The sequence below is a fragment of the Poeciliopsis prolifica genome, unplaced genomic scaffold (genome assembly GCF_027474105.1).
Source record: "Poeciliopsis prolifica strain line A6 unplaced genomic scaffold, Auburn_PproV2 SCAFFOLD023, whole genome shotgun sequence".
Taxonomy (NCBI): Eukaryota; Metazoa; Chordata; class Actinopteri; order Cyprinodontiformes; family Poeciliidae; genus Poeciliopsis; species Poeciliopsis prolifica.
The window spans coordinates 4,927,006-4,947,729 of record NW_026562398.1 but is presented as its reverse complement, the minus strand read 5'-3'; the positions used below and the strand labels follow the sequence as shown (position 1 = coordinate 4,947,729).

The window sequence follows — 20,724 nt, the reverse complement described above, 5'->3', positions numbered from 1 at the left end:
TGAATAAAATGATTTACATGAAGAAACTAGAGTCTATCAAACAATAAGTATGAAAGCAATAAATGCTAGAAAAGCATAACTAACGATTCTGTAGAAAAGTTTAATTTTTTAAAGACTAATTCCTGAAATAAATGCAGCTTTTAGCAATTCTCATGTATTGTTTTTCTGAAGTGTAAAGAAAAGACATTGCAACATTTTGGACATGCTTAAAGTCATTGAAAATAATTTATTTCTCATTCAGCTGTCTCACGTGACACAGCAACAGAATAAACTGCAGCTATAATAACATGGCCCCTTCTTTTTAAAGATCACACATTTGTTTTAAACCAATACGTTATTTACTCTTGCTCATTATATTCTGCATTTGATATAATTTCTATGGTACTGGTACAATGTGCAATGCTGTATAAAAACAAAATAGACACTTAAACCCAACGGATACTTAGTTTTCTAGAAACCATGGAGAAGTGCTCTATTATTTATTCAGCTTCTCCTGCAGTCACCTTAAAGGGTCAAAGGAAAGGTTGAGGTTTTAAGAGGCCTGCAAACATCATGAAGTCCAAGGAGGCCTTTTGGTTCATTACAAAAAAAAAAAAAGATCACCTCCTAATTTACACGTTAATTAATATTAAAATTTAACTGAGTACTACTGTGACTTCTTTTAATGCTTCTTTCATGGAACGTCAACGTAAAGGGAAACTTTCAAACTTGGAAGTCTTTGTGCACCCTACCAAGGTGATAAGCCCTTTGCTAACCCTGTAGTTGCATAAAATAAAAAATAAATAAATAATAAAAACAGCCAAAATGTTCCATTGAACTTTGTGTATCTTCAATAACAGTTCATTGGGTTCTTCATATCTTAAGAACTGGCTGCACAGAATTTAATTTGAGTAACATGATCTAGTAAGGTTAAAACTAAACTGTTATTCTTGTGAATAACAAGGTCTGTAGGAGGTCAAAAGTGGAGAACATGTAGTTAGAAGCAGTGTATGTTTAATTGTTACAACTTTGCAGCTGCTTAAGACTAACTGCGGCTGTTCAACAGAACTAAACGACTTCAGTTACCATTAGCAGCTAACTGTGTGAGTTATTAATGTTAGCGGTGAATTTTTACAAATGAGGAAAAATGGATTCGATTAAAAATAAAAATCTTGCTTGATCAAAATTGATTTTTTTTGTGATATTGGTCAACAAGGACAAAGTGCAGTGTGGAAAAGGTTTAAGTTCTTTAGTTTATCTCACAGACCTTTGGGTCAGCAGGCCCAAAAGACTTGCGTTATTATTAGCAGCTAGCATAGTGTGCGTTGTAATAAATATTAGCGCCAAAGTTTGACAGGAGATAAGAATTGGTAAAAATAAATTTAAAAAATGGCCTTGCCTAAACAAATCAAGTTGTTGGTTGTGATATAAGTAAGTTGAAAGTGCTGTAATAGAAGATTACAGAACTAATAGTTCTGTAAAAGTACTTTACTTAGTTAAGAAATGGTTCAGTTTGCATTAAACTTTAGAGCCAAATGCTTACAAGTAAAAATTTGCAAAACTTAAATATATATGTTCTTCCTTCAACAAATCAGCTTTCGCTTGAGAATGTTATCAGCAAGGACAAAGTGCAAAATTAAAATGTTTATGTTCTTTAGTTCAGCAGACCCCTAAGAAATAAGAAAAATCACTTAGCATTAGCAGCTAGCACCGAGCGTGTTGCAAAATTAGTGCCAAATTTCACAAGTGAGAAAAGTTCGTGAAATTGAAATGAAAAATAATCAGTTTATCTTTATAAATGTGATGATGGTCACCAAGGACAAAGTGCAGTCAGCATTAGCAGCTAGCACAGGTGCATTGGGATTAATAACTTTGAAGAACTGGTGAAAAAAGGAAGATATGTTCCTAAAATGTTTTAAAGCAATAAAATAATTTTTGGGGGGGAATTTAGCGCAGTTTGAATCAGACTTGGGGAAATAGAAAACACAAGATTCTGTGCAGACATTTTATGTTTCTATTGCCGAACAGCGTCAAGTTGAAAATGGTAGAGGTGCAATTTGAGTGAACCCTAAAGTCTTCCTTTTTCTTAGCTGATTTATTAAACCCAGTAAAAACCGTATGCGTGTCATTAGTTTAAAACTTAGTAAGAGTTCAGAAATAATATTGAATTCCCTGTAAGTGTTTTCATAATTCATTCGTTGGATTTTTTTTTTTTTCTTTTGTGATGCCGACATTTATTAAACAAAAAGTAGATAACTGAAGACTTTCAGGATTAAAAAAGTGTAAACTTTCACAAAATAGAAAACAGACACATTCAAACCATAAATTATAAACATGTAGTCATGCATTTGTTCACCGGGCTGCATACAGTTTAATCTTACATGTTATCTTACATATAAAATAAAGTTAGACATTTCTTGTGGTTCTTACTGTCTATTTACATTATTTCTCATTAGTATTTGATGCATTAGAGTGTGGAGAGTCATGGAGGATGCTCCCAGAGTGAGGGTTAAAGTGTTTTAAGGACTACTTTAAAGAGTGTAGTATCTTCTTGTGCATGCGTGCACATCTAATGATGGGTTTTTGCTGAACTGGCGCAGTGCCTAAGGTTAACGTGGTAACTATGTTTCCTAAAAACAACCCTACTTAACGTAAATGACATTTAACTGATGTCACAAGCTGCCAAAATTACAGTATCTGATTATATTTGTCGTGTTTACGCCAAACGACCTATGTCATCTGATACAGGTTTACCCGCCAACAAACTTATGAGACACCATAAGCTACTTGTCATTGTCTGAGTGTTGTTGTAGGTGTGGTTCTTCATGGCAACAGTAATGTACTGCACTGACAGATTGGTGCGCCTGTGTTGTTTGCTCATTGTAGGGTGGCCGGAGGTCTTTGTTTTGCGTGTGGTGATCTATGGAGGAGGTCCTGTGTTGGGAATCTGTGGAGACCCTTGATAGGGTTGGGACGGAGACACCCATGCTCCGGCACTGGGAGGTCGACTGGGCTCTCCGCTGCCTGACTGGTCCAGCTCGACGCTGTCGCAGTCAGAATCATCACACAAGGCTCGGTTCTGAAGAAAAAAATTAGTCACATGCAGGATATATGAGGAAAATGATATTCAGGAATTTTGAGTTATTTTTGACTAATTCTAATTTGAATCTTCCCAAATTATATGCTATGTTGTCTGGATTACACATGATCCCGGTTTATATGGATTAATTTAGCAAATTTGTTGTTGGGAGGGAACAACAAAAGCTAATTTATCCTTTTTCTGTAAAATGCTCTGTAATAAGTGGAAAGAAGCTTGATCGGAACGCAACCTAAAGCAAAATAGTGTCACCTCATGCTGAATCACTGACTTCTGAATCAAGATTTTAAAGGTAACAGTGTCACAATGACTCATCCACTATATTAAAATATTCTCCTGAGAGTAGTTGTAAAAAACTCTCTCGCTTGGTGGAATAGATACTGTGGTTTGTATGCTGAAAATAAAAAAAAAACCTCAATTTCGTACTTAAGTTTTAAAAAAAGAACTTCCAATAGAGCAAATAAAGTAAACAGTCATTAATTTTACCTTGTAATCCCAGTTAAATCTACATAAAATGTCTTTATGTAGACAATTAACCAAGTCACATCATAACTGTTCTCTTCTGCTAAAATATATATCATAATGCAGCACTTTAAATATTATGAACAGCTACCATAAAGTTTCCAGTTCTGCTTCCACATTAGAAGCAGACTAACTCATCTGAATGTGCAAAAGAAACAGACGTACATTTTGCTGCATTATGACCAGCTCAGCAGTTTTATTTGGTTCAATAAATAATATTCTTTCTCTTAAACCAACCCAGTGTAGCTCTGTTCATAGGTTCATGAATGCAGATGGGAATTTTGATTGTGTATTTTGCAAACTGTTCTTTCTTATCTGATCTTTAAAGCACGGGGGCAACGTTTTATAACTTAATCTTGTTTTAAGCTTCTCCAAAACCTTCACCACAACCTGTCTGTGCACTAATGATCTCTAAAAAAAACTTTTTAAATCCATATTTAAAAGATGGATTTAAAATATTTGTTATTTTTTTTTCAGTTTTGGCAGTTGGTTGCACTGAATTTTTTTGTTGTGCCTGTGAAACTAAAACTTCTTTTCTTGAGTCAGTCGTGTTGCTTTTTTCTCTTTTCTGAAAGAATAACAATAACTGACACTGCAAACCTCTTTGGAGTTTCTTTTACCTCATTAGGATTCTGCCCGGTGTCCAGCTGAGCTTTGCTCTGGCCCGGAGCGCCATCCCTCTCCGACAGGCCGTCAGACGCCTGCGCAGGATCGGTGTTGTCTGCTGGGATCTCTGACCCCTGGGAGAGGAGGTCGTCGCTGCGGTCATCCAACCTGTCGTCCGTGTTCGTGCTGACGACGTCGGGCGTGCCGCTGTGAGAGTGGTCAGTGGTGTGGCCCTCCTCGCCGTCTGACACCGAGAGGTTTTCAGAGCTGAAGGTGGAAACCGACTGGCACTTGGTGATGCTGGTCGGACGGCTACAGAAACAAATAAAAAAAAAATTTAAAAACCCTAAGCTTGAATAAACTCCTGTTTCTGAAAACCTAACAATATGACAATCTGTCTAAAGAAACCAATGATATTAGATCAATATTTACTTTTAAGAAAATAATAAAATGTAATATTCTATCAAAGTATATTGACTCAGTATTATTTAGAAGTGTGGCAGTTTCACTGTATTTATCGTAACAATAGAAAAAATCAAAATCAGCTGCTTCTGCCCCAAAGTTACAGACAGCGACAGAAAGAGCCGTCGATGTCAGAGGAAAACAAGTTTTTGACAAAAACAAAATTAACTTGGAGAATAAACAAATCGGTTTCGACAAACTTCACATCTGTAATATTGATCAAATAAATCCGTTACATTTACATTGCCTGTTTTGTGTTAAGAGATGTATCTATGTGGATGCTTAGCTGTTTATGATTGACGTTTGAGACAAAGGGTAGATTATAAAACGCTTTTTTCTTCCAGTTACTACTTTTCACTCAAAACTGTTGTTTATATCAGCATGTAACATGCTCATTTTGAACTGTAATTCGGGGGTGTCAAACTCGCTTTGATTTTGCGTCATATAAAGATCTTGAATGTCCTCAGAAAGCTGTCTGTGTGTGGTAAGGAGTTCTGATAAAACCTACAAACAAACTGTTGAAATATTACTAAGTTGTTATGTCTAGATAAAATGAGTACTTCCAGAAAAAATAATGTTGAACATCCTTTCGCACTGATGTACTTTAGTAGGATAAAGCTTCTTTGAATTTATTGCTAAAATAATATTCGGGCACACAACTATTTACTTTTTTCGTGACCCTCTGGAGTCTCGAGGGCCTCATAAGAAGCTACAGCGGGCCGGATTTGGCCCACAGGCCTCGAGTTTGACACCTACTGAAAATGAATGAAATAAAGAAAGAAATAAAATCCTGGGGAAATGATTCTTATTTCTATTAATAAATCCGTGTCAGAGATGGAGTGTGGCTTGAGGGAATTTTCCAGTGACGAAGGACAGCAAGTTACTCACCGTCTCCGTGGCAGCTCAACCTCACTGTCAACTTCACCCTCCTCCTCTTCGGATGAAACTCCACGCCTCTGTAGGAAAAACCAGAAAAATGCACAAATCACAAAACGCTCGGAAGGCACTCGGTGCCCTTTGTAAAGTGACACAGTAAAAAAATTAACAGCAATAACGTGGAACTAATTAAAAATGTATCTTCCAATTTTATTTCCAAATTAAACATTTAATTTTCAAACTATATTTTTAGGTTCATAGCTAAATATTCAGCTTAGTCACTAACAGCTCCAAATTGTATATTTATTTGATAACTTATTTAGCTCAAAATTGAATATTGGAACTCTGACATTTATAACGAAAACATGACTTTGAATTTTGAACGCCAATTTTACTTTATTTTTTTTAATAAAATTATTAGGCCTGTGACAATAGCAAATGTTTCTGGACGGTAAATTGTCCCAGAAGTTATTGCGATAAATGATACTATTGTTGTTTTGAGATCATTTTCAAGTGACATAATGGTGATGATGGAATGATAATGCAAGAACACATTCTCAAAGGTCAATAAACTTTAAATTCGAATGAATATTTGACTTTGGAACTGGAAGAGATTCTAAATATCCAAAAATAAATACACAAAACAGCAAATAAAACCAATTATGAAGTCAAAATAGTCTGTCAAAGGAAGGACTGGAGTCTTTTTTCATCCAACTTTTGGTAGAAAGAGAAAAATGATAAATAATACAAATAGAAATGATTGAGTTTGTCTTAATTTCTCATGGGATTCATTTATTTATTGCTTATTGTGACTGGCCTAGAAATTATTGCCATTTACTTTTGCATCCCATAAGAGGCCTGTTGAGGAACCTGAACATTTAGTCAGACCTCTACCTGCTTGCGTGTGATAGCTGCCCTGTACAAAATGGCTGAAGGTGTCAGGTGCTGAGTCCCGACGCCCCCGGAAGCCCCCCGAGGTATCCTCACGGCGCTGGCTCCTTCATCCTTGTCGTCGCCGTCATGAGGAAGACGGGGAGATCCCAGCGACCCTCTTCCAGCTGCCCCCCTCCCACATGGCGAATCTGGGCTGCTGGAGAACGGGAACGACGCGGCGTCCTCGCTTGGAGTGTCGCTGCGTGGAGGCGTTTCCGTGAGGTCATCCAGACCCCCGACCCCGCCCTCTGATCCCCCCAACCCAGCCGAGGCGCTGAGGCTGCCCCCTCTCTCCAGTCCGCTGGCTGAGGGCTCCCTTTTCCTCTGGCCCTCTGCCTCCAGCGTGGTGCAGATGAGGTCTGGGCTGGAGGAGGACAGCTGCCTGTGCTGCTGCTCGTGGCTGAGACCCCGCAGGGCCGCCGCCGGCTCCAGGAGCTGCTTGGAGTTGTTGGTGGTGGCGTTGTTGGCCTGCGCTGACGTCTCCCTGTTGGAGGACGACTGGTTTGCTTTGAGACCAGCGAGGTCCCCGCTGCTGCCCTTGCCGGGCTTGCGATGCCGGGTTTTCACTCTCCGACATCGGCTGGGAGAAGTGGAGCTCCTGTTGGGGCAGGCGGGGATCGTGACTTGCATCACAGAGGAATCCATTTTGGGAAGGATTACCTCAGACTTCAGGATGTCTGGCCTAAAAGGGGAAAGAGAATCGTCAGCAGTTTCCCTCTTTCATCCACATGAATATCTACTCATTTCAAAATAGGGCTGGACGATATAGCTGAAAAGTATCCCGATATAAGCATTTCCTAATATCGATTAGTGGTGATTAGTTTTTTAATTGAATAAGTGAAATATTGTCAATCTAGTGACGTAACCATTCCTGATTTATGAACTGGCATATCAGGGCTATCATAGATAAGAAAAAAATGAGTAAATTTCCACCCAAAAACAAGGAAATTTTAGGACTTGAAAAGTCAAAAATTTACAAGAAAAAACAAGAACATTTTGAGATTAATACCAGGAAATTTTTAGAAAAAAATTTCAGTTTGAAAAGTCAACAATTTGCTCGAATATAACTCGAAAATGTTTAGATTAATTCCAGAACCTTTCTAGGAAAAAAAATTGAGTTTGAAAATTCAAATATTTGCTAGAGAAAAACTGAAATTTTGAGAGAAATACCAGAACTTTTCTAGCTCAAAGAAGTTCCTTGGAATCATCACATCGTTCCTGATTCTGCCTACATTCCCCAGAATCCTTTGTGGTTCTAGATCTGAATCTTAATCACTGAAACTTTTATCAATCTATTATCTATTGATAATGATCATGTGTCTATTGTAAGATGTAATGTTATTGACTTATCGCCCAGCCCTATTTCAGAATTACTCTCCTGTCAAATGCAGGCAGAAGCAGAGAAACATTGAACCTTTTTCCGGAGGGCAGTTTCTGTGGGACGTTTCTTTTTTTGATGAGCTTGTCCATGGAGTTGGAAGAGCTGCTCTGTCTTGAGCTGTGGTGCTTGAACAAACCCGGATACTTTTTATCCAAAGACTGTTCCCTCCTGAAAGGAAATGATCAATTCAAACCAAAATACCCGAGACATATTATTATTTTTTAACATCACTGTTACTTAAACATCCTTTAATACATTTATTTGTACCTTTGCAATTCTTTCTCTTTAAGCTCCAGCTGCAGCATCACAGCACTGAGCTCCATGTAAAGGTTATTGGCCCTCTCTAGTTTCCGCTCATAGTGTTCACGAATGTCCAAAGCATGCCTGAAAAAAAGAAAGAAGTGGTTCTTGTCATTGTGAATCTACATGAGAGAATCCAGACCCTCTTCAACCGACGAGCACTCAAGGCACTTATGCCATCTGCAGGGACAGACAAAGGAAGGGCATCAAAAAGTGGCATCAGAGGAAAATGGCTTCATGCAAAAAATATCCACTTTCTTGATTTTTTTTTTTTCCACAACTTGTCAAGTTACAATGCTAAAACGCATTTTATTATTTTACAAATAAAAATCTAAAAAAAGGGTAACATGTTCTTTTTTAATCAGGTCCTCAGGAAAAAAATCATTTCTAGGCATTTTTTTTTCAATAAAACATATTAAATGAATACTTATAGCAGGTAATGTAATACAAACTGTATGTTAGAACAGCACTTCCATAAATAATTTGTGTTGACAGTAAAGTCACGACCTCCAAAAGGCTGAGTGAGCTCAGCAGATAGAAAATGACTTTAGAACAACAAAGATTTCTACAACAAAAGCTCTTCTTCTTCACAACTTTGTTCACTAATATTGTCTAAAAACATCTGAGACTTTCACAAAACAGCTGGAATGATACTGAGATTAAATTGCACACAGATGGATGCTACTTATTAAGTGAGTGGCTTGTCCAGATGTCTTATTGCTCTTCATTTTAGATTTCAAAGGTACAATAATAAATACAATAATCACTTTTTTTGATTGCTTAAAAAAAGAAACAAAAACATATTTTTGTTTTTCTTTCACTTTAGGGCTAAAACAATGAAGTGGATTTATTGTGATGAATCGATTATTGAAATAATCATCAACTAATTTAGTAATCAGTGAATCATTAACTGGAGTATGTAGACTAAAAAAAAAGGTCATTTTCTGGAAAAAATAACGGTCAGATCAGTAATTAAGCCCAAACTTCACACATATCATACATTTTGGAGTTAAGATTGAAAAAAAGATAAAGAAACTTTGCCTGTAAATATGTTCTATCCAGAACTGCTTCAGTGTCACAGCTTTAGTTTCACCTGATTCAAATTCTTTAAAAAAAATAAAATGAAATAAAATCTCCTATTAAACACCTTCGGTGCTGTTAATCAGTTAATCCAAAAAATAATTAAGAGATTAGCCAACTCTGTATTGATGTTTAGTCAAGCAGAAAGGACTGAGCTTTTCACATGTTGAGGTTTGATGCATTTTTAGCCGTGGATGGATAGGACTGCTTTGTTATTGCATTTTAGGCAATAAAGTGTAAATTTTCTTATTTAGTAAAGGAATTGATTAGAATTTTGATGTAGTTCTAATACTTCATAAAAAAGATTTAAGTGGTGAAATTATTTCTTTTTCATCTGATTAATCGTCAGAATAATCGAATTGCTATAATATAATAATAATCTACTTCATAACCATAAACTACCTTCAGGTCATCTAACATGTAAGTCTGAAGTTTGCAGGCAAAAAGTAACAAAGGGTGGAAAAGTTCACAGGACTGTACACTTCCGTATATATTTTGGCAGCTCTTAAGATAAAATCTATGAATATACATGAGACAAACAAACCTGAGCTCCTCCCTGCGGCGGTTAATCAGTTCCTCGTCGAGCCGATGAAGACAAGTGCCCTCGGATTTAATCTTCTCAAAGTGCTGTTTCACCTCCTCTCTCCATTCAGCCTGATTAGAGCACATTTCTGTTCACCAACTCTGCACAGCTCACACTGCCTCTCTTGTGTGGCATTTCATTTAACTGATTACTTTGTGAGCCTGCGTGTGTGTGTGTGTGTGTCTGCTTATGTACATCAATATATAAGTGGTATGTGCAAATGATTGAGTATTTGCAGTCGACCAAAACAATAAACTGTTTGATTGAAACATTAAAGAGCCCACGGACTACATCCTTATAGTCCGTGTAAACTTTTGTCTGGAGAAGTACATGAATGCATACTAAAATCAATAAAAAGCAGAGAATACCTGAGACTTAAAGTATGTTTCCTGTGGGGTGGAGAGTACGTCAGCTGAGGCTATATCCAGATGAAGGAGGATCTGTCGGAAAGAGGGCCTATTTCTGGGCTTACAGTTCCTGCATACCCAAAACAGGAAACACAGCTGTGTACACGGTCCATGCACAGTAAAATCAATAAAGTCCTCAAAACTGCACACTAACACCTCCCTGTGCAGCCACTTTCAGAGCCCGACTCCACAGCCCTCATCATTAAAATCATCCGCACTGCTATTCATATCCAGGCTGTGCTCACCAGCACTGTCTGAGGAGGATCTTGAAGCCGTCAGGGCAGCTCTCAGGGACAGGCAGCTGCAGGCTGTTGTTTCCCACGCCCCAGATGATGGCAGAAGAGTCGACATCTTTGTAAGGAATCTCCCCAGTTAGCATCTCCCACAGCACCACTCCGAAAGACCTGTAAGTTGAACCGAGATATAGGAGTTTTCACAGAAAGCACCATAGTTTAGGTAGTGAGTTAAAAAATCAAGCTTGCATGCCTTCTCCCTGTGGACCTGCTGTCATCTACACAAATGCTCTTCTCCATCAGAACCAACCAATCAATGCTTATGTACATGCTGCTCACACCCTCTGTCTTACTCAGCAGAGCCTGCTACGGTTGTTCAGGCTAGTTAGCGTGGCCACCGATGACAACTTGTAAACAATTGTCCTGTTGTTTCTCCACTTTTAGAATATTGAGCAGCATGTACACAAACTTTACTGACATCGCTAAGCTCCTCCTCCTGGCTCTGATTGTTTGTTTTTGACATTTCTTCACAGGACAATAGTAGCCCTGGAAAGAAATGAAGGAGCTCACGCTTTTCACAAATGATCTGTCTCATGTTAATGACATAATGCTAATTTGAACAAATACGTCAAAAGCATATTTTTGTGAAGGTTACAACTGTGGGTGGACAATATGCCTGAAAAACTTTTTTATAACATCAGCATTTCATAACGATTAGTTTTTTGTTTTAAAACTCTGAAATAATCATAAAAAAAAGTGAAAAGTTCACCATTCGTACCAAATATCCACTTTTTCTGACACTGGCTCGTTCCGAATGACTTCAGGAGCCATCCAGGCTACAGTGCCGGCAAATGACATCTTGGTGCTCTTGTCGCTGAGCTCCTTCGAGGTGCCAAAGTCAGAAATCTTCACCATGTCATCATGTGTGATCAGCATGCTAAAAACGACATGAAAACAATCAGCTGTGAAACGTTCTCCCCAAAAGACATTTCCTTCAGGCTGATGGATCCCGGTCTTTACTTTGGAGATTTCAGGTCTCGGTGGATGATTTTGTGGAGGTGTAAGTAGTTCATGCCACCCGCGATGCCCATGGACCAGTCAACCAGGAGGGAGGGGGTGATTTTACGGCCCGCTCTCAGCACCTCATACAGCTGGCCTTGAGCACAGTACTCCATCAGGATACAGTAACACGGAGCCTGGGTGCACACACCTCTGGAAGGAAGAAGGTCAATTCAGACAGTGAAGAAAAGGGAAGAACAATCAGGGGGAGATGACTGAAAGGTTGTCACAGCGACAGCTTCCTCACTTGAAAGTGATGATATTTGGGTGCTTGAGCTTGCGCAGGTGCTTGATCTCAGTCTCTTTGATATCCCGCACTTTCTTAACGGCCACTTCTTCTCCGTGCAGCTTCCCAAGGAAGACGGCCCCCTGCGCCCCGCTGCCCACCCACTGCAGGTCGGAAATTTCCTCAAAAGGAACCTCCCAGGACTCTAAACACCAACCAGCGAAAAAGCAAACTCGGAATTAAACATGAAACTGTGTAGTGCTCTACGGAATATCAATATTTAGAGGCATTTTTGTGGTAATTACTAATTTAGAAAAGAAATCACACAACTGGAGCTCTTTCAGATTTCATCACTGTAAAATCTCAAATCTAATCATATTTATTGGTCATTTATGTGATTCATCAATGCAAAATTGCCAAGACTTACAAGGTTCAAGGTGCAACATTAGTTTGAAAATAACCAGTCGTTGAGCTCCTTTTTTCTATTATCCCTAAATAAATTGCAGTGTGTCTTAAGGTCATTTTAGTTATGTTAAATCTCAATAAATGCACCTTTTCTGTCGTTAGAGAGCATTAGTAAACAAATAGTATCCTGAAGACCAATGAAACCACTAGATAAGTGATCCACAAATTTAAAAAGTATGGCAAGCAGAGCTCATAGTGAGTCTGGAAGAGATGCAGAGAATCTGTTGAGAGGACAAGGATTATTTATCCATTCAAAAAAAAAAGGGCTTTATCAGAGTGGTTAAAAGAAAGTCATTTTAAAAAGAAAAACATAAAATGCTCCACTTAGAAGATGTTCCATGTAAATCATGTGGGAACAGATCAGATAATACCTAAGTTGAGGTGTCTGGTTGACATGCAAAACACTTAACTGGATGAAATTAACACAGGAGATCACCTTTAACACACCATTCCGATGGTGACACACGGTGTGATCATACTGCATCACATCAAACAAAGAGCAAGAGCTACGGTGAAGTGGTTGATATCAAGACATATTCATATGTCAGAATGACTTAGTCAATATCCAGATTGAAATTCAGTTGAGAATTTGTGCTTTACAAAGTAAATTTGTATATTTGGCTCCACCAGATGTATAAATCTGGTGGAGCCAAAACCTAAAAGGCTGCAGCTGTGACTGCAGTGAAAGGGGCTCATGTACAGTAAGATAATGGCTCAGGCTGGCTCCATATGTACAGTACCTCACTTTTTTGGGGAGTTTTTCTTTTGTTTGAAAACTGCAAGTCATCTTCCTCTCACTTTACAATAATGTATTTCCTGTCTGGTAAGCAAATTGACAAAATGTGAAAAGGGGTCTGAACCCTTTTGCCAGGCACTAATAGATAAGATAAGCTTGCCAGCATGTAGGAAGTGGGGAGTGTTAGCAAATGCCAGGCCTGTGTTTGTATCTAAATGGTTCATAAGGATAATCACCATCACAAGATTCAACTTCAATGGCCAAACAAGAGGCTCATCAGCACTTTATCAAGCAAACCATTGCATTCGCGTCCATAGATAAGAAAATCACAGAGGAAAGCAACCCAACAATTCACTCATAGTTTAATCTGACTGTCATCTGTCAAACTGACATTGCTTAAATGGCTGTGAAGGCTTGGTCGCTAAAGACAGACTAGCCTGGGAGAATAAAAGAGACACACAAATCAATTCTTCATGATGTCCACTGATGGGTTGAGATCTCTTGGGAGCAGCAGCTGTGGAGGATGATGATGCACAGGATGCCCCCCCCCCCCACCCCCACCTGTTTCCCTCTCTCCACCTGACCAGCTGTGACGCTCACTGAACTGGGCTGACGGAAAACACAGACATGCTGCCAGATGGACGAGGTAAGCTCAGAAAGTAATGAGTAATGTGAGTTTTCTAATACAATAAATATAATAAAGTGGTGTTCTAATTATAGCTTCAGATTCAGTGGCGTAGATTTATCTTTTTCTGCCATATTTCGCCTTATCTCCACTACATTTCAGGGCTTCAGACGTTTTGCAATCGAATGATACAGTAACAACAGTGGTAAATTTTAAAAATATATCAAATACTTGAGTTAAAAACAGCAACTTGCTGTTTAATTTAATTGTGTGAGTTCCGGCTCAATTAAATGGCTACTGCTAATAATCTTTATGTTCATCTACAGAAGGTGGAGATTTAAATTATGTACTTTATTTATTCCGTCTACACATTACATGTTCAATTTCAGAGTGAAGAGTAGTGCACATGAATACATCAAACTTGGACTTTACTGAGTTGTTAGACCTGAAAGCCACATCTTTCAGGTCTAACAAAGCGGGTAGGGTTACAAAATCCTACCTAAGAGCTTTGAAAAGATATTTGCCACCTTAGAGATTTCTTCTGTTTTTACTTGAGGTCATAATTTCATATTTCATACAATCAAATAAATTTTAATACCAGACAAATATGACTTAATTAAATGTAAAAAGCCCTTTTCAAATCATGGCTTAATTTATTAAAGAGGGGGGGAAAGTCAGTGTAGAGCAGCAATTGCCCCCTAATCTAAATGATGGTTAATAACAGTTTATGATAACCATCAGGGAGTTGTTTACGTCACTGGCAAGGAACTCTGACCTCTGCCTCAACAAGTTTTTATTCATGAATGGCTGCTTAAAGTAATGGGTCCAGACTTTGAGTAGGTCATACATTTCTGAGCCAAAGGATTTGCTTTGGATCATTGTACTGTTGCAGAACCTATAATTATAAAGTCACAAACTGATAGACGGACTTCATGATGTACAGCTAAAGAGTAAAATTAATCGATTCATAGTGAGTTGTCCAGATCCTGGAGCGGTATAGTAGCCCCAGAGCATCACACTGCCACTGCCATGTTTGACTGTCAGTATAAAGATCTTTGTCTGAAATGCTCTGTTAAGTTTGAAAACAATTTTCACTTTTTCTAATTCAGCCAGCACAATCAAGATGTTTTGTTGTAAATGCAACCAATTTGTATCTCTCTTATATTTTTTCTCCTTTTCTTTCTAGTTGTTAGAATGAACTCTGACCTTAACTGAAGAAACACCTGCAGTGTTTTAGATGTTGTCTGGGTTCTTTCTGATCTCCTGGATGAGTCATTCATGAGTTATTTTGGTAGGCCGGCCACACCTGGGAAGGTTCCATATTTTCTCCATGTGTGGATAATGACCCTTACTGTGATGCGCTGAAGTGCCAAAGCCTTAGAAATGACTTTTTGGATCTTTTTTCACTGATAGATATCAGTTTGTTGTTGAATTATTTAAAGTATAGCTGCTTGATTGTGACAGATTTGTCATATTTTAAGGATTTCTTATATTTTTAGATCTGGCAGCAATCAGGTTTGTGTGAAGAGAGCAAAATTGAACTGAAGAACTTGAACAATCGCAGTTAATTAATGAAAACAGAAAACATTTCATGGCACTTTTTAACTGCTTGTAGGAACTCAACAAGAGTTAGGCTTGAAGAGAAACTTTTTCCTGAATTCCTTCACAATATTGAGTTTGTGTTTTCTTATGTGTAGGCTCTCCTTTTGCTAATTTGAAATGTCATTAAACTCTAAAGTAATCTGGAATCATTCAGTACTTCAGGTATTGGCTAATGTGTTTAACCTTGACCTATTTTTCATTCATTTGAATGAGTATGCGTTCATAAAAGAATGTAAAACTAGCACCAGTTATAGAAGCATTTTGTCTAAATGTATATTTGTTCAACATGTTTGATTTCCTCCTTTTGGAGCGGTCTCCGGTCCTCTTAGCATTCACACATTCAAATTGTGCCAGAGTTCAACTCAGTCGAAGTTTATTGGCAGACCAGAGTTCGCTTTTTGGGTCTGTATCAGAGTTTGATAGCGCATTCGTACCCCGCGCTTTCCAGGCAAACAAAAATGCCTGCTTTGATTAAAGCGGACTATCAAGGGCTGGTGTGAATGCACCCTTAGATTTCTTTGTTTTTGTTTGTTTTCACTTAGCTAAATAAATCTGATATGGTTTAACTATAAATTTTGCGTTTGATTACCCTAATTTTCAGTGCCAAATGATTTATGTATTAGTCCTTCCACTTTGGTTGATAAGTAATCATTTCAGAGATTATGATAAATATGTCTCCTCCTGAGAAATATACAGTACCTATAAATTAGCCATGTCCAAGGGCAAGAAAATTATTCAGACTTCGGATTGATCTTTGGATAATGAGGCTGATTCTGACAGTTATTGATATAGTTTGTTGTAGCTTCCTCATCCTACAGCTGAACTTAATGCACAGCACAATAAAATAATGTCAAATAACAAACACAGAGGCTGACAGAGAACAAGCGAGTCGTACCTTCATGGTTATGTTTGTGTTCAGTGGAGTAGGCTTTTCCAATCATGGTCCAGACTGGCTTCAGGCAGCCAAATAGTCCCTCCAAAAATCCTCCACTGCCTGACTGGAGCCTATTGTTCTCCGACTGGCCCCGAACAGCTCCAGCCTCCGGACTGTGGCCAGCTTCGGCCCCGCCGCTCCCGCCACACTGGCAGGCCTCATGTTCATGGAGTTTTAGCACGCTGTTGTCGAAGTGGGCTGTGCATCCATCGCTGGGGCTCGGGCTGCTGCCGCCTGGCGCCCCGTGCACGGTGGGTTCAATGGACAGTACGTTACGAAGCACACACTGTGTGGGGGTCAGGTCCGTTTCGGGGGTGCAAGCAGGGGTGTCTCCATCGAGTCTCCGATAGGGGGGTTCTGAGATGGGGGTGCTGAAGCCTGACAGGGAAGGGGAAGGGGCGCGGGGCTCATGGATACAGGTCCCACTCATCAGGGGTTTCCCCAACACTGCAGGTTAGAGAGGATGGAGGAGCAAGAGGTGAGAAAAAAGCCTGGAGGAAAAAAAACAAATACATCAGAATGTGCTTTTGGGCTTATCGAGTTGTTCCCTCCAGAAATATTACTGTTCAAGATTACAAAAATATCTATCTACTTGGTGTATTTTTTTTTTTACCTACTGACAAATAACACTGCTGGATAATGAAGTATGGATTTCCACTGCAGGATTTCATGAAGAATATGCTTTTTCTTAAAAAGTGCATTGAAAAAAACAACAGCTCCTTCTGCTTGCTGTGTATTTGTGTTGCTGACATCACAAGAAGCACAATATCCGAGCTTTTCAGCTGGCATGGTAAACATTTTGGCAGACAAACAACTTCTCACAGATTCTGAAACGGGTTCTCCAGTATTTAAGTTTTTGCTTTAGTTGCAAAAGGTTCAACCTCACATGTTTGTGGAAGAATTTGACACTGATGACTCGCAATTCCCATGATGAAGTCACAATAAAGTAAACTGTCTTCAAGACTAACTGGTACACATCTGTTGTTTAGCTTATCTCTTTGGTATTAACCCTCAACATGATCCCCTCATACACATGTTTGATCAATAATCATATAAAAGATAAGATTGTATGTGCTGAAATGTGGCCAAAACATGAAATATGATTAAATAGGAAAGCAAAACCTCTATACACTTACACATATTTCACTATTTTCACATTTTTCCCAACACAAAGACATAAATTACAAATAAAAAAATAAAAAACTCCACTGCATTGCACCTTGTGACGTAATGTGGAAGCTTGTTACTGGAAAGGTAAGTTAAACTTTGACAAAATAAACATTTACAACTAAATTAAAAAATAAAACAGAAAAATCTGAGCATCCCATCATGTTACACAAGTGAGAAACTACATATAAGGTAACTTACAGAGCATTTTAGAGCTGTCCGGTGCTGAATTGACTGCCTTTACCACTACACATATCTGTTGAAGCTGACACTAACTTTTCTTCCTGAAAACACAAAATTATTAACCTGAGCACAACCAAATTTTGACAGAATAAACAAAACATGTGGCCAACTTTATGAATGAAACACATCTGAATTGATCATATTCAGCAGTAAAATTGCAGAATGAGGAATTTCACTAAAATGGGGGAAAACAAGAACAACTAAATATTTGTAATCAGAAAAACTGTTATTAATTTTTCTGGTGAGATGTTACTATGCGCATGTGCATATAGAAATTTAGTTTTTAAAATCTGTGTTTTAAATTGAATTACAAAAATTATAGCTAAATATATACAAAACATCCATTAAATGATAATCTAAAGGTAACAAACTGTATCTAAAGTGAGTTACTAAAATGTTGAAGTGTCCAGAGCTGGAAAAATCTGACATCCTCACCATGAGTATCTTGTAAAATTTTCACTGACTTTACTTCCCTAAAGAAAAAAAGTATTCACAACTATTTAACTTTTTCACATTTTGTCAGATTATAACCTCAACGTTCTGTGTATTTTCTGAGATTTTTATGGGACAGATCAACAAAATAAAGTGTGTAACCATGAAGGAAGAAAAGGGAGACACAGTTTGGATTTTTTTCAAACAAATAAAACCATGTGGTGTGTTAACCTATGGTCCGAAGATGGAGCCTGGGTTGGCAATTGCAAGCCAACCCAGACATGACCATCTTCTAAAACAAACTCATGGTAACTCTGAAGGAGCTGGGGAGATCCACGGCTCAGGGTGGAGAATCTACTGATTACCTATTGATTGTGTCTTTAAGAAAGAGTGGCAGGTTGCTTTTAGAAATGCTGTAAGAAGTTATGTTTGCCTTTAGTTCTGTTAGACACACAGCCAACATGGAAGAAGTGACTCTGGTTCAATGAGATCGAATTGAACCATGTTGTGTGTTTTTTTTTTTGTTGTTTTTTGGCAAACATACAAATGTAGGGTATTACATTGTGTGTGTTATTGAAAAGAAAGAGTCTGAAAGCACCATTACCTTGTGGAAACAAGGTGTTGGTAGCATCATGCTGTGTGCTGCTACAGACAATGACCCAGTTCATACAGCTGGAGCTGAAACTGGACAGTTCAGATGTGTTAGAAAGGGTCAAGTCCAGAATCAAATTCAGTTTGGAAGCTGTGGCAAAAAATAAAAAAATAAATAATAAAAAAATAATAACAAAAAAGGTCCATTGCATCAAATCCACATAAAACCATTAAAGTGAGTGGCCGTAGCATAAAAAATACGTGAATGTTTGAGAGGCATAGTCACTTCTTCATGTTTGTCTGTGAATGGGAAACCAGGACGGCCCAGAGGAGTCATCGCCAGAGGAAATGGGCTTTATGAATGAACCCACCGGTGGACGTGGAGGTTCTTACACTCCTCAGCACACCTGCTGGTCCCCTGCCCTTTCAAACTGCATCAATGTGTGACAGCCACGACCAAGAGCACTGGGGTCTGCACCCATTGTGTGCGCTGGAGAATTGCATAACCGCCACAGTGCGTATGTATGAGCCGTGCATTGGCGGGGAAAGGCAATGTGTGAGAGCGAAAGCACATGTAGCAGAAAGCACATACCGTCCACCAGCTCGGCTCCTTGTACTGCACCACTGCATGAGAGTGAAATGAGAGCGCGAAAACAAAATGCATAGGGCAATAAACATCCAACGGGCCTGTGCGAGGCACGAGTACACGCGCACCCACACGCACACGCACGCACTCACGCAGGAAGATCAATCTTTAAATAACCGAGGATGTGATGATGACACTCAACAGCATCATAGCCGACGTGCATGAATCGCGAGCCTACTATGGTCCATGCCAAGTGAGACTGCCGCAGCGACTGTATACGCGGACCCAGCGTTGGCACCAACACTCTCCATATATTTCGCAATGTGCGCTTTCTGTGTGCACAAGTATGATGTTTGTAGCCCTCATCGACGATCATTCGCTTCTTGGAGGCATCAGTTGTGTTGGTGCAGTGTGAGCGGCGTGAAGCCACCGCACCGTTAAAAACCTGCCTGAACCGACCCCGAGACGCCGACTACTCATTCAATCGGCATTTAACCGGATGGCATGACATTCCCATACCTTCCTTGCCTTGGTTGATGTCGCGTTGTCAAGTGAGAGGGTGGGCTCGGCTTTGTATTTGTCCGCCTCAGTGAGCTGGTTGTTGTTTTCCTCCGTTCCAGGCGAGCCTCTCCGGTTCCCAGCGACTATTTTCCACGAGTTGTTCCACGTTACTGGGATGGATCCCAGCGGGTAAACGGTGTTATCAATAACCGGGGACCCATGCAACGTGAGGCGCGCTGGGGGTTTTTAGGGGGGAGGCGGGGATTGGGGAGGGAGCTGTCTCCTTCCCAGTGCTGAATTGACGTCACGGAAGTTAGAGCTGCGCCGCAAGAGGGCGTCGGGAGCCAAAACACAGAAGAGTCCATACAGGGAATTATTTTTCTTTTATTCCAACTGCAAAATGTGACAAACAATCAACATTCCCTCCATTGATTTTTACCCTTGAGCTTCAGCTGATGGTTCGAGGATAGGAGCATGCGCACTGAAGCTGCTGCCGCTTTTGCAGCTGCTGATGTGCCATCCAGCAAGTCACACTTTAAACAGAGATGCTGGTGCTTCACCAACTATAATTTCTGCCTCCATCGCTGAGGAGGAAAACTGCATCATTATCTCCATGTAAATAAGATGGACAAATACTTGAGATGTGGATGACTTTATGACCCTTTACAATATAATAATAATAATAATCTATAGAAGAAGACAGTGATTAGATTCAGCTCAAAAACATTCTACATGAAGAATTCAACAAAAATAAAAAGAAAGCTAAATATAGTTCTAAAAATCAAAACGTATGTTATTAGATTTTTTTTTAAAGATAAGATTATATTAGGTTATTGATCATACCAAGAAACAAAAAATAAATTCAATACCCACAACAGAAAACAGCTAAATGGGGACAAAAATAAGAAAGTAGATGTGATCAGTATGTAGAATTTAGCATGTTAAAGTACATTAAAAATCAATATCCTTACATTAGAACTTGGTATTTTGGCAGCATTTTGCTTACAGTTTAATTGTTATTGCTCATTACATCAATTTCAATTTAAAAATCAAGAAAACATCAACCAATGTAATTTCTGGACACTCACATAGAACTTT

General features: G+C 39.0%; 1 protein-coding gene across 4 annotated transcripts; it reads right to left on the bottom strand.

The window, feature by feature from the left end:
* Positions 1 to 201: 201 nt before the first annotated feature.
* map3k12 (mitogen-activated protein kinase kinase kinase 12) lies at positions 202 to 19,870 on the bottom strand. Of its 4 annotated transcripts, none has more exons than XM_055046374.1 (15): positions 19,645 to 19,870; positions 17,475 to 17,557; positions 16,068 to 16,597; positions 11,766 to 11,949; positions 11,480 to 11,671; positions 11,238 to 11,396; positions 10,472 to 10,630; positions 10,188 to 10,296; positions 9,781 to 9,890; positions 8,124 to 8,240; positions 7,890 to 8,024; positions 6,437 to 7,157; positions 5,555 to 5,622; positions 4,219 to 4,516; positions 202 to 3,058 (listed from the first exon to the last, which is right to left on the bottom strand). In XM_055046374.1, exons 3-15 carry the CDS (start codon positions 16,534 to 16,536, stop codon positions 2,900 to 2,902), a joined length of 2,880 nt encoding a protein of 959 aa, XP_054902349.1. In that variant the 5' UTR covers positions 16,537 to 16,597; positions 17,475 to 17,557; positions 19,645 to 19,870; the 3' UTR covers positions 202 to 2,899. The 4 variants fall into 4 exon arrangements, with proteins under 4 accessions (XP_054902349.1, XP_054902345.1, XP_054902348.1 ...); XM_055046370.1 differs by having other exon boundaries at positions 16,068 to 16,553; XM_055046373.1 differs by lacking the exon at positions 17,475 to 17,557.
* Between the last annotated feature and the right edge of the window lie 854 nt (positions 19,871 to 20,724).